This window comes from Nycticebus coucang, chromosome 5 (assembly GCF_027406575.1).
Source record: "Nycticebus coucang isolate mNycCou1 chromosome 5, mNycCou1.pri, whole genome shotgun sequence".
In the NCBI taxonomy this organism is placed as follows: Eukaryota; Metazoa; Chordata; class Mammalia; order Primates; family Lorisidae; genus Nycticebus; species Nycticebus coucang.
In genome coordinates this window covers 4082789-4097957 of record NC_069784.1, presented here as the reverse complement: position 1 = coordinate 4097957, position 15169 = coordinate 4082789, and the positions used below count along the sequence as shown (strand labels likewise).

The following is a 15169-nucleotide window of genomic DNA, read 5'->3' as shown; positions in this document are numbered from 1 at the left end:
ACACAAGCAAATACTGAGGGAACTTGTCAATTATTAGACCCCTATAGGAAATGTTCACAGGGGCCTTAAGCATGAAAAAATTAAAAATTGAAATCATATTGAGTACCTACTCAGACCACAGTGGAATAGTGTTAGAAATCAGTAGGGAGAGGAACTTCAGACTATACAAATAAATGGAAATTAAACAATGTGTTCCCGAACAAATTGCTGGCTCAATGAAAGAGTTAAAACATAAATTTAAAATGTTTTTAAAATGAAAACACAACATACTGAAACCTGTGGAATACAGAAAAAGCTGTGCTAATAGGGCGTTTCGTACCATCAAATTCCTGCATCAAAAAAATCAAAAGAGCATAAATTAACAAGCTAACATCACACTTCAAGGAACTAGAAAAACAAGAGCAAACCAAATCCAAAGTTAGCAGGAGAAAGGAAATAACGAAGATCAGAGTCAAATAAAGTAAATAGAGAACAACAACAAAAAACCACAAAGAATCAACAAAAAGGGTGTTCTTCAAAAAGATAAACAACATTGACAAACCACTATCTAGATTAACCAAGGAGAGGGAAAACTCAAATGCACAGCATCATAAACATAAAGGAGACACTAAAACTGACTCCACAGAAATACAAAAGACCATCAGACACTGTTACCAACGACCAGATGCTCACAGACTGGAATCCATAGGGGAAAAGGATGAGTTTCTAGAAGCATACAACCTCCCAGAGTGAACCAGGAAGAAACAGAACTCCTAAATAGACATATAATAAGCAGCACAATTGAATCAATAATAATATAATAATAATAACAACAGGACCAAAGAATTCATAGCTGCACTCTACCAAACATGCGAATCACTAATACCCACCCCCCTCGAAACCATTCCAAAAATTCAAGGAGGGGGGACACTAGCCAACCCATTGTATGAGGCTAGCATCACCTTGATACCAAAGCCACACAAGGACACAGTGAGAGAGAAAACCACAGATTGATGTCCCTGATGAACACAGATGCAAAAATCCTCAACAAAATACAAGCAAATTAAATCCAACAGCCCATCGAAAAGATATCACTGCATCGCTTCTGTGGTGTACGTAGTAAAGGCCTGACTTCAGCAAAATGCAATACACACAAATAAAATATAAAGGAAAGGGGGAGAAATAACCTACCAGTTATCAAGGTGGGGACCCTTGTAGAATATCATATACAATAAGTTAGCACTTCACTGAAAATTTAAACACATTAACTTTAAGAGAGAGAGATGAAGTGGAAGAGATGGGAAGTTTCTATAACATTTTATTTACCAACCCCATCCCCAGAATGTGCTGTCTTTATATAATAATTGTTAACACTTTAATCTCTTTACTGGGCACATTAGTATCTCATATTGTTTTCTTCATGCTTAAAATGTTTAATAGTTTAACAATTACAACTATGTAAATATTCTAATATAACTATTGAGAGTTTTTAATACTACATTGAGTGTTAGGATGGAGAAAACACAGGGTACATTAATATGAAGGAGAAACCCTGGACTTAATTTACAAGTTTAGAGACTTCACAGAAACGATAACATCAGAATTGAGTTTGAATGATGAATATGAGTGAACTCAGTAAATAAAAAGGTGTAAAAAGTGATTTACTTGGAGGAAATAATACAAATAAAGTCACAGAGATGCTGAAATGGTATTAAATATTTGAGGAAGCTCTTCAGCATCTAAACCATAAAGTTGCAAAGTGCAACTCATCCTTGCTGGGATTGCAGATGGAATGGATGAGTTGATCGAAGTCAGTTGTGGGGACTTTTAATTCTGTCTTAGGACCCTACAGTCCTAAGATCCTAGATCAATTCAAGTACTTTAAACAGTAGAGAGTAAATGCAGTCGCGATCTAGAAAGAGTGCTAATGCTGTTTGGTGGAGGGTGGATTTGGTAATCATGGTGACAGCAATGGGGATGAGGAGACCAGCTAGGAGGCTATTTGAGTGGCCTAGGATAGGCAAGAAGGAAGCAGACTTGCCATATGTTTAGGAGGTAAACTTGACTGGAGTTAGAGGCTGAATGGACGTGGGAGCTGAAAGAGGGAACAGATTTTGGCCTTGAATGCCTGTGTAGAACACAGTAATATTAACAGAGAACTCGATAATGAGGTGGGGATGACTGATGAGTTTAAATACTTATGTTTGAGGTGTCTGGGGGATAGGTGATAGCTTTACCCAGCACGCAGGTGGTTATATTAGTCTGAAGTTCAAGGAGTCAAAGCTTGGCATGAGGTAGTTGTTACCCCAAGGAACAACGATATTAAATATACTACTATACGGAGGTTACAGCTGCGTTACTGCAGGGTCATTTCTGTCTTTTCCAGGACTGAGTTAAAACACTTGGTAGGTTCCCAGTATAGCAGATGAGCACCCTCTCCTATGCAGGTTGTCTAAGGTAATGTAATATCAATACATTACTATTTTTAAAGAATGTGTTTTTCTAATGTTCACCCACCAGACATTTATTAAATGCCTCACTTCCCTTTATACTGAGTATTGTGCTAGTCATTTCAAACCAAGAAATGAATAAGATAGCATGTGGTTTCAAGAGTCTCACAATCTAGTCAAATAATATAGAAATTAAATTAAAAAGTGAGAAAAATCAAAACAAAAACATATACAAGGTAGAAAATGTATCACAAAGGAAGAAGGAATATAGGGTGTCAAAGAGTCCCAGAATAAATGACAGCTGGGATGTATTTTACAGAGAAGGGGACTGCACAGTCATGGGGAGGAAGGAGCATTTTGGGTAGAGAAGATATTATAGTTTCCTGTGTTACCAGAAACCTGTCACAGCCTGATATGTTACAGTCTGATTCATTTGGAAATGACAATTTGGCATCATGTGAGGGGAAATGGAAGGGAATTGGCCAGTTGGCATTGTAGTTAGAGAGGGAGACAAAATTTATTCACTCAAATTGTGCAGATAACTTCTGCACATGATAGCTCACTTATCTAAGAGCTTTAATATAAAATAGCATCCATAAATTATGGAGAAAAAATAGTGGAAAATTGTGGAAATAAAATCCATGTCATCATGGATCAAGATGATGGAAAGAAGAACTGGACATGAAAAGTGAAGACTGTAGGCCACATGGACAGCCAAGGTCAGAGTCACCCTCAGCCTCAGAGAGAATCAGTGCCATTAAGAGGTCACTCATCTAATTCAAGCATATGTCTGGCTAATTTTTACCTGGACTGATGAGTGCTTGAGAGAGTCCCTGTCTCAAAATAGTCTTGAGTGCTGTCCCCACCACGGCTGTGTTCTCTCCAGTCCTGCCTCTTTTCCACCAGGGATCTTCCACCTTGTAATTATGATGTTGATGCTGCACTAATTTTCTCCTGTCTGCTTTTTCTTCATTTGACAGATTTCCAAAGGACGCTGTATGCTCCCAAAGTAACTGTCCAGGTCTCTGCCACAGAATCAGTGACAGCTCTTTTACATACAGATATAGTCTTCTGAAAAGAGGACTGAGCTAGTGTTGCAGAATGGCTCACTCTCCTGCATGTCTTTCTGAACATAAAGAATCATAAGCATAGCCCAATCCCCCAAAACAACAGTTTCAAGGACTTCTAAGGATGCTCACAGACTAACTTCTGAATTGAAGAAGTGTAATGTGTCATTTCCTAGAAACAAAATTGTTTTGATTTGAGATGGCCAGCAGTAATTACATGTGCATAAAATGTCTTATTTCTCAAGAGTTTTGTATTTCCATTTGGTGATAAACTGTTTTCTCATCCTCTTTAAACATAAGATAGATTTTTATTTTCTTGAACTATCCAGCTAAACCAGTCTGAAAGCCAAGGAATGTGGTATTTGTCCATATAATGTTTCTCAGGAATTGTAGCTTAAATATAGAATCTGGTATCTGAATATACATAAATATGTAATTAGTAATTTTTATTAAAGTGTAGAATAAGCAATCTATATAAATGTATGACCTGTAAATCTATTCTCAAAAGAATAGTAGGAGATCCAAGATCATCTTTCTTGGGTCTAAATCTAGTTGCTGTTCTCTTTCTTATTTTTTATTTATTTTTTTTATTTTTTTTTTTGTAGAGACAGAGTCTCACTTTATGGCCCTTGGTAGAGTGCCGTGGCCTCACACAGCTCACAGCAACCTCAACTCTGGGCTTAAGCGATTCTCTTGCCTCAGCCTCCCGAGTAGCTGTTCTCTTTCTTAATACACATTTGGTACTTTTAAGATTGTGATTGAAAAAACTGAGTGGCAAGTCCAGCTGGCATAGAGAGATGCCTGCGTCCGACCCTGTTCATCCCAATTGCCTCCCCCACTGAGATGCTTCCTTCGTTCAGATATTACTGTGATTCATGGAAATCTTCAGGCTACATCATTTGCTTGAACTCTTTCCTAACAACAGCAGTCTTAATTAATCTTCCATTCTCTAAGAATTTATAATTGTAATATGTGCCCTATAATTAAGCACTTCATTGCATCGTATTTTATGATATTCACTGACTATTTATGAGAGTTGGTCTTATCCCCCCAATAATGTTGTAAACTTCTCAATGACTCTCAAAGACATGAAGAAATCACTAGCAATTCACACCAGTAAATTTCAACAGTGATCTGCATTTCAAGAACAGCCATTCATTCACCAATTCTTTTAATAAATATTTACTGAGTTCCTACAATGTGCCATACACTGTTCTAGGCAATGGCGATACAGCAGCAAACAAAATGACAACAACAAAATTGGGGCATCACTGAACTTAGATTCTAGTAAGAGGAGTCTGGAAAATATATACATAAATAATTTAAATATGTGGAGTGCCCATTTCTTATTAAAAAAAAAAAACAGGGGAGGAGACTAGAATGTGCTTGTAGTGGGTAATAATAGCAATATCTTACTTTTACTATGCAAGTAGGATGGTCTGGGATGACTTTGCTGAGAGCACATTTGAGCAAAGCCCTGGAAGTAGAGAGAAAAGAGCAGTGCAGATCTCCGAGAGGTGGAGTGTCCAGCCAAGTGAGGCCAAAGGGCTCCTAGGATACTGCCATGGGGCTCTAAGAGGGACGAGATTTCTCAGGAAAGTCATACTTACATGTGACCAAGAGATTTTTCTGATGGCCTTTCACAAAACAGATCTCTATTTATCTAGTCCATTGAGCCAATCTAATCTAATCTATTGGTTCTGTCTGAGTTTGGCTATTCCTGGGGAAACTTTCTGCAACCTCACAGGAGGGATTACAAACACATTCATCCTTTGTGGAAACCCTACATGTTGAACGTGTCTTCATACAAAATTGTTTATTTAATTATCTGTGATTACTTGTCTAACGTCTAAATCACCCAGTGGGGCGGGGGTGGGGGGTGGGGGCGGAGGCAAGATGGCCGACTGGAGCCAGCTTTCCACAGAGGCTCCCATCCAGAAGGAGAATTAAAGGACAGAAGTTTAGCAAGTAAGCTGATGGTTTGGAGCTGAGCCAAGACAGAAGGTTGAAGAACACACATCAACCCTGCTGAGGTGAGCTATGACCCCAAGGAAATAAATAATGGGTACAAAATCCATCGCCAAGCAGATGGGAGTTCCTTCCCCCACGAGAATGGCTTGCAGTATACTGTATACCAACAAGTGAGCAGAGCTCAGATCTCCTCCTATTTTATCCCATGGGAGAGACCCTCTAAAAACTGGAACTCCTTCCCAAGAGAGGACCTCCTAGTGTGCCATGGAACTCACCTGCCAGGCATAAAACTGTATTCTCTACCTAAAATTCTGAACTTCCAGTGCTCCCCTCTACTCTCACCCCACGGTCTGGAAGCCTGTCTCCCATGGAGTCCAGATTTTTGGGCATTTTCTTGAGAGGTGTGACAAAGCATGGGCTGTTGCAGGTCTGTACTGATTCTGTGGCATGGGTGTAACGAGAAGACAGTGGACCAAGAGGGAGAGGGAGAAGCAGTACTCTGCAGCACAGAGCAGCAGCAGCAGTGGAGGGAACAATAGGGCTCACACCCCTGGGGATATTGGAGAGACATTCCCTGCCTCTCTTGGCAACCAGAGAAAGCCAGGCCTCTATTCTGGTGGCAGTCCCTGGCGGAACAGATCTAGGATAGAAATGTAGGCCCCATGAGTAAAGGGTATCTGCCCGGGTGGGGCATGGCAGGGACAGAGATTAGAATATGTGCACTGCAGAGACAGGATACTCCCAGGGTGGGGCTGAGTCAGAAGTCCTGCTTTAGTGAGCCTAAGAAGCACCAGGCCCCCAGGGGAACATAGCTGAGACAAAAGCAGGCAGAACAACAGCACCAGCCCAGGGAAAAACAGACACTGAGAACTATGTGTGAGCACTAGCCCAGGGAAAAACAGACACTGAGAACTATGTGTGAGCACTAGCCCAGGGAGAGGCAGGAACTGAGAGCTGAATGTGAGCTTTAACCATGCCTACCCCAATACAGAGTGCAGCCAAGACAGAGAAGCCAGCTCCATGAGAATTGGTGCAATGGCAGCGGCACAGGGTGGGGCTGAGCTGTAGTTTCTGTGAACTCAAACAGAGCCTGGCCCACAGGGGAATATAGCAAGGACAGAAATGCTAATTCTGCCAGAATATAAGTGGCAGCAACATCAATCTGGGGCAGTGCTGGAACTGAGTGAACTGCCCCAGCTTCCAATAAGCACCCAAGGTTGTCAGGCCTCAGCTCTCCCCGGTGGCTGGTGGCAGAGTGTGGCAGTCTGGCCGAGGAGACATAGATCTCCCTGAGACTCAGGCAGGCGCAAACCCCTAGAGCATCTGCTCATTGGACAGAACTGGGTCACAGCCCTGCAGAGTACCAGTGACTGGGTGTGACAGAGGTGTAAGGTGGGGAAGGAGGCATCAACCTTCCCAGTCTAATTAATTTGCTAGGTGGGTCCTTCTGACTCCACGGAGCACCAGAGTGAGTCATACTCAACCTGCCAGCAGACCCCTGCTATCTAGTTGCTAGAGCCTTTTGAACTCTCCCACTTGAGACTGGGTCCTGACAGGGACAATTGATTTGGAACTCCTGACCTGGGTCAATCACCCGAGGACTATCCAAAGTGGTACCTTAGGTGTGCGATTGTGGGAAAGTTTGATTTTCCTTTTACAGCTGTTGCCTGTGGGGGGCAGGGTAACTTAGTTGCTCATATTTCTCCACAGCTGAGACTTCAACCTAGAGTTACTGATTCACTAGGATTGGACGGAGACCAGCTCAAAACAAGACAGAGCCACATAGCCGCACCAGACCAACCAAACAGGTCCCCAGTGTCTTAGGCCGTAGTACTGTACAGGTCCTTTGCAAAGCTCTAGGTGAAAAGATACAGACACCAGTCCCAGCTCTTGGACAAAGGGCTGGTTAATCCCTACTACAGGAGCCCCCAACTGAACTTTACCTTATCTGCTTATCTAGTCAAATGGTGTAAAATAATCATGGGGCAGAATCAGTGGAAAAACTCTGGCAACATGAATAATCTTTAGATCAACTCCCCCAAGGAATGAAATGGCGGATACACCAGAAGATCCTGTTCATAAACAAATGGCTGAGATGGCAGAAATCAAATTCAGAATTTGGATTGCAAATAAGATTAATAGAATGGAGGTAAATTTGGAATTAGAAATTCAAGAGCATTTCAAAAGTTGTCTCAAGAATTCAATGAATTCAAAGACAAAATCACCAAGGATTTTGACACAGTGAGACAAGAACTTTCAGCCCTTAAAGATCTGAGAAATATAGTAGAATCCCTCAGTAACAGAATGGACAAGGCTGAAGAAAGGACTTCTGACACTGAAGACAAAGCTTTTCAATGCTCCCAAACTCTCAAAGAGGAAGAGAGCAAAAACGGATCATTCTCTCAGAGAGCTCTGGGATAATTTGAAAACAACTAATATTTGCCTTATAGGAATTCCTGAAGGTGACAGGGTTGCTTCAAAAGGCCCAAATGCTCTATTCTGTGAGATAATCAAAGAGAACTTCCCAGACATGCCAAGAGATTCTGAAATTCACATAGCAGACAGTTTCAGAACCCCAGCATAACTCAACCCGAATAAGGCATCTCCCAGATACGTTATAATTAACTTTGCCAACGTTAATATGAAGGAGAAAATTCTGCAGGCAGCCAGACAAAAGAAAACCATAACCTATAAGGGGAAGAATATTAGAACAACTGCAGATCTCTCTGCTGAAACTTTTTAAGTTAGAAGAGGGTAGTCATAGACCTTTAATCTCCTAAAACAAAATAACTTTCAACCCAGGGTCCTGTATCCAGCTAAACTGAGTTTCACTTATGATGGAGAAATTAAATACTTTGATGACATTCACATGTTGAAGAAATTTGCCATAACTAAACCAGCTCTCCAGGATATTCTCAGACCTATCCTCCATAATGACCAGCGCAATCCTCTACCACCAAAGTAAACTCATTCAGAAATTTTTGATTAAATTCCAACTTCCACAGTGGCGAAAGGATTAAAATCTCCACTGGACTTTTGAAAATCTCCACTGGACTTTCGAAAAACTAGATACCCAAAATTCTACCAGGCTTATCAATATTTTCAATTAATGTGAATAGTTTAAATTGTCCTATTCAGAGGCACAGGTTGGCTGATTGCATACAGAAACTCAGGCCAGATATCTACTGCATACAAGAATCTCATCTTACCTTAAAAGATAAATATAGACTCAGGGTGAAGGGATGGTTATCTATATTTCAGGCAAATGGAAATCAGAAAAAAGCACATGTTGCAATTTTATTGCAGATATAATAGGCTTTAAACCAACAAAAGTAAGGAAAGATAAGGATGGCCACTTCACATTTGTTAAGGGTAACACTTAACATGATGAGACTTCAATTATTAACATTTATGCACCCAACCAGAATGCGCCTCAATTTATAAGAGAGACTCTAACAAACCTGAGCAACTTGATTTCCTCCAGCTCCATAATAGTCGGAGATTTTAACACTCTTTTGGCAGTGTTGGATAGATCCTCCAATAAGAAACTCAGCAAAGATATTTCAGACTGAAACTTAACCATTCAACATTGGATTTAACAGACATCTACAGAACATTTCATCCTAACAAAACTGAATACACATTCTTCTCATCAGCCTGTGGAACATCCTTCAAAATTGATCACATCTTGGGGTCTTAAGTCTAACCTCAGGAAATTTGAAAGAATTTGCATCTTCTTGGACCTTCATGGAATAAAAGTTCAACTCAGTAACAACAGGAATCTGCATACTTACACAAAACCATGAAAGCTAAATAACTTTATGCTGAATGATAACTGGGTCATAGATGAGATTAAGAAGGAAATTACCAAATTTTTGGAACAAAATGATAATGAAGACACTAATTATCAGAACCTCTGGGATACCACAAAGGCAGTCTTAAGAGGAAAATTTATAGCACTATAAGCTTTCCTCATGAGAACAGAAAGAGAAGAAGTTAAGAACTTAATGGGACATCTCAAGCAATTGGAAAAGGAAGAACATTGCAATCCCAAACCCAACAGAAGAAAATAAATAACCAAAATTAGAGCTGAAATAAATGAAATTGGAAACAAAAGGATTATACAACAGATCAATAAATCAAAAAGCTGGTTTTTTGAAAAGCTCAATAAAATAGATAAACCTTTGACTAACCTAACCAGGAATAAAGAGTAAAATCTCTAATTTCATCAATCAGAAATGGCAGACAAAGTAACAACAGACTCCTCAGAAATTCCAAAAATCTTTAATAGATATTACACGAAACTCTATTCTCAGAAATATGAAAATTTAAAGGAAATAGACCAATACTTGGAAGCATGCCACTTTCCTAGACTTAGCCAGAATGAAGTAGAAATGATGAATAGCCCTATACCAAGTTCTGAAATAGTGTCAACTATACAAAATCTCCCTAAAAACAAAAGCCCAGATTGCTTCACATCAGAATTCCACCAAACCTTTAAAGAGGAACTAGTACCTATATTACTTAACCTTTTCCAAAATATAGAAAAAGAAGGAGGGCAGTGCCTGTGGTTCAAAGGAGTAGGGCACTGGCCCCATATACCAGAGGTGGCAGGTTCAAACTGAGCCCTGGCCAAAAACTGCAAAAAAAAAAAAAAAAGAAAGAAAGAAAGAACACTACCCAATACATTCTACAAAGCAAACATCACCTTGATTCCCAAACCAGGAAAAGACCCAACAAGAAAAGAAAATTACAGACCAATATCACTAATTAATATTGATGCAAAAATATTTAACAAGATTCTAGTAAACAGAATCCAGCAACACATCAAACAAATTATACACCATGACTAAGTGGGTTTTATCCCAGGGTCTCAAGGCTGGTTCAATATATGTAAATCTATAAATATAATTCATCACATAAACAAAATAAAAAACAAAGACCATATGATTCTCTCAATTGATGCAGAAAAGTTTTTGATAGTATCCAGCATCCTTTTATGATCAGAACACTTAAAATTGGTATAGAAGGGACATTTCTTAAACTGATAGAGGCCATCTACAGCAAACCCACAGCCAATATCATATTGAATGGAGTTAATTGAAATCATTTCCAATCAGATCAGGAACCAGACAAGGTTGCCCATTTTCTCCACTGATTTTCAACATTGTAACGGAAGTCTTAGCCATCACAATTAGGCAAGAAAAGGCAATCAAGGGTATCCATATAGGATCAGAGGAGATCAAACTTCTATTCTTCGCAGATGATACGATTGTGTATCAGGAAAACACCAGGGATTCTACTATAAAACTCTTAGAAGTGATCAAGGAATACAGCAGCGTCTCAGTTTACAAAATCAACACCCATAAATCCTTTATATATACCAACAATAGTCAAGGTGAAAAAACAGTCAAGGACTCTATTCCGTTCACAGTAGTGCCAACGAAGATGAAATATTTGGGAGTTTACCTAACAAAGGATGTGAAAGACCTCTATAAAGAGAACTATGAAACACTAAGAAAATAAATAGCTGAAGATGTTAACAAATGGAAAAACATACCATGCTCATGGATGGGAAGGATCAACATTGTTAAAATGTCCATATTACCTAAAGCAATATACAATTTTAATGTAATCCCTATTAAAGCTCCACTGTCATACTTTCAAGATCTCGAAAAAATAATACTACGTTTTATACGGATGGGTGGAGGGAGGGTAATTGGTGGGAACACACCTATGGTGCATTTACAAGAGTACATGTTAAATTTACTAAGTGTAGAGTATAAATGTCTTAATACAATAACTAAGAAAATACAGTGAAGGCTATGTTAACTAGTTTGATGAAAATATTTCAAATGGTATATAAAACCAACACATTGTACCCCATGATTGCATTAATGTACACAGCTATTATTTAATAAAAAATAAATAAATAAATCACCCAGTAGAATGCACATTTCTTGAGGACAGGGATCTGTTTTGTTTATGCCTGTCCCCTCGGGACCAAAATCACTATTAACGTAACCAACCCACGACTTGTGCACACATGCTCTCACTCGTGCACACACAGACACACGTGCATGGTTTAACCAGCTTAGGGCTGGAAGGGGTCATGTTTCATATCCTCATTGTGTCTGGACATAAAACTTTTTGAAGGATCCTTGCTCTATTCTAATAAAATGGAGGGCTAAAATCATTTGGAAGGAAATGAAGATTTAATGAATGAATGAGGATAAAGGGACCTTCTCAGGAGCTAAACCTCACCACTCCCACAAACACTCAAAGAAAAATCTAATCAACCCGAACATCAACTTCAGTATTATCATCAACAAAAACACCAGACAGTCAAGTTTGGCCAGAAATATAATAAAACTACTACGTCCCAGTTATGTACTAGGCATTGCTCTCACATTTGGGACACATCAGAGATCAAAGCAAAAAAAAATTTCTCCTGTTAAATAATGGAGTTTACATTTCAGGTCAGGAGAAAATATAACCACAAAAACATGTAAATTATACAATATTGTGAGGATGGTTAGCCCACTACAGGAAATGGAGAAAATAATTTCAGATAAAATAAACAAGTAGGCTTCATTGTACAGGTGATTCAAGACATGTTGAGAAACAATTTGACTCTGAGAATGAGGGAAATAAACAGTGTAAGGGCAGTAAAATATTCTGTAAAAGTTAGGTCACGTATCTGAAGGCAGATGGAAATAGGCCTGAGTGAGTCAAGCACATTAGTTAGAAGAGAAGTTTTCTCTCTTTGACTTGTAATTTAGAATTTATCTTTTCAACAGAATTACAGTTGCAATCAAATCAAAGAAAAAGTTCTTTTATAGCATTTGCCCAGAGAAAACGTTAAAGTATATTTTCAGTAAAAAATAATTTCAAGAGCTTTGGAGATAAGATGAGACACTTACCATTTTTACTGATGTCGAGTTCTTTAAGATTAACTAAACTAGCAATTGTGGTTGGCAGATTTGAAAGGTCATTATCAGGAATACTGAGTTTTCGTAGAGCTTGACAGTTGAACAGTTGCTGTAATAGAAAATAATCATCAATTACGATCTCAATTTGGTTAAATCCATTCATATATAAACTCAGTAACAGAATTCAAGTCACCCTTTCCCATCCCCATTCATGCCTCTCTGTATATTTCACTTTTTCCTCCATTTACCACTAATATTCAATTTGCCATTGAATCCTACTGTCTTATTTTTCACTGAAATAACTCCTGGAGTTGTCCTTTCCTTTCTGTTCCAACAGCTATCAGGATTCCCTCAATGTTCTTTTTCTGTAACTATGTTAGATTTCATAACACATTAATTTCATCACATTGAACAGTTGTTAGACATTTCAGAATTGCGGTAATTGTAATATAGGCGCTCATATTTCCTTTGTGTCTCTCCCTCAGCACTGTGTCATACACATGTACCTATTTGTAAATAAAACATTTAAACTCTGATATCTGCTGAAAACCATCACCAGTGATTGGTTCATTTCTGCCATCTGCCAAAAATACTAGGTGGGGAAGAGCTGAGGGTCAAAGCTATGATTCTGACACCCAGTGTGCTCACAGTCACTAGTGGAAGGAGATGCTTGTTTAAAATGTGAATTCTTGAGTTATCCCCAAATATGTTAGGGAAGGGGGTCAAAAATTTGCATTTTTAACAGGCATATGAGTGATCTGGAAATTCCAATGTGTTTCTAGTACGACATTGTATTTTTTAGCTCTGTCCAGCTCATCTTAACTCCTGTATAATATGAACAGCTGGGACACAATCTTTTATTCATTTCTGGAAGAATTATCTTAATGAGATATTTTCTGTTTGACATTTCTAGTTCTGTTTTGCTGAATTTCCACAGATTAAGTTTCTGGTATCCATGACTATGCAATTGGCTCACAGTACATTTAACTACCACTTGTTCTTACACGTAATTCATTATTTATAGGCAAGCAAAAACAATGTAGCACATGGTCTTTATTTCTTAACTCATTAGCTTTTTAAAAAAATACACCATGCTGGTTGTTACTTAAGACAAAATATGTGGTTTCTTCCTTTAGTTACGAATTATTTCTGGCTCTTTACTAAGATTATTTGGAATACTTCATGCAGTGAGAATTAATTTTCAACATCTTATACATGAATGTTTCCACTTCTTTTTATAAAATCTCAAAAATAAAGCTTTGATGGATACTGCGATGGATAGTTTCTAACTATTTATTTTCCTCTTAAAGGAACAGGAAAGCAGATGTCCACATGCTTGGTGAAAGTTAGACTTGATTCCAATCTCTGTCATTTTGTTAGCCCTATCTGCAACTCTGCATGAAGTGTGGTTCCTTACAGATGCATACATTTAGAAAAAACAATCATCTCATGAGTGATTTGGTAAGATTTACTAATAACTGTTTAGTCTGACTACCATTAACGTTTTAAGCAAAGTTCAGGCTTAAACGTGATTATTTGTTGTTTGTTGTTTTTAAAATTTGCTTCATCATTTCAACTAAATTCTCACATTCTCTCAAGAATGAATAGAGGTCTCAGTATTCTTCTTCTTCTTCTTTTTTTTTGAGACAGAGTCCCCCTTGGTAGAGTGCTGTGGCATCATAGCTCACAGTAACCTCAAACTCTTAGACCGAAGTGATTCTCTTGCTTCAGCCTCCCGAGTAGCCAAGACAACAGGTGCCTGCCACAACACCTGGCTATTTTTAGAGATGGAGTCTCACTCTTGCTCAGGCTGGTCTTGAATTCCTGAGCTCAAGCAATCTACCCATCTCGGCCTCCCAGAGTGCTGGGATTAAAGAGGTGAGCCACCATATCCTCAGTATTCTTCTTTAAATGAAGACACACCAGCAACAAAGGGTATAGAAACTCCTGAACTGCCTAGAGAGAGGGGAGAATCTCTCTGGAATAGACTAAAAACATGGCGTTTGTAATCATACTGATGTGCGATCCCTCTCCACTCATTTATTTATTAGCTATTCAATCTTGGGCAAGTAACCTAACATCTCTGAACCATCAGTTTCCTTTCCTGAAAGTGAGAACAAGAAGTTAGCTAGCTTAAAGAGTTGTTGAGAGAATTATATGAATTAATATATTTATCGATTCGAAGGCCCACAGTTTTTCATATATTAACATCTTTAATATTTGGAATGCATCTTTCCAACAAGAGTAAGTTATGATTTTTAAGAAATGTCCATGCAAGGAGGCATTTAGACCAGCTCATCCAGAGGGAAGACTTCTGTCCTGAACTTGAGTTCTGGCTACTTCACCACCAGAGGATAAAAAGTGGCTTGGGGGTGGGGGTGGGGGGGGAAGGGGCTGGAATAAATTCATAGGGCACTCAGGCCCCAATGTGGGGGCAATTCCTGTGGCTGTGTTGGCTCAGAGTCAGTGGAGCTGTACAAGTGACCCACTGAGACAACAGTGGCCAAGCTGATCCTGGCGTTCCCCCATCCCCAACTCCAGGTAGAACAGTTGAGGGACGTTCTTCTTTCTCAACTGGGAAAAGGAGAGGGAAGAATTCAAGGACTTTATTTTGCAATTTGGATATAGGTCACCACAGTAAAATGTGCCAAGCAGAGTTCTGAAGTCCTGGAGTCCAGGCCTTAGTCTCTGGCAGGATTCATTAGTTATAACTAAAGAGCCCTTGAGCTATCTATATTTTGTTTACCGGAGGGACACCCAACACTTGATG

General features: G+C 39.0%; 1 protein-coding gene across 14 annotated transcripts in view; it reads right to left on the bottom strand.

Moving 5' to 3' along the window:
* Positions 1–15169, bottom strand: part of LRRC7 (leucine rich repeat containing 7) — a 626043-nt gene that overhangs the window by 301673 nt on the left and 309201 nt on the right. For all 14 annotated transcript variants that reach the window (XR_008380264.1, XM_053592544.1, XM_053592545.1 and 11 more), the window contains one exon: positions 12391–12508. Coding sequence is in view for 13 of the 14 variants with exons in the window: in XM_053592544.1 (XP_053448519.1) it covers positions 12391–12508 (118 nt within the window). In the remaining variant the exon portion in view is untranslated. The remainder of the gene's footprint in view (positions 1–12390; positions 12509–15169) is intronic.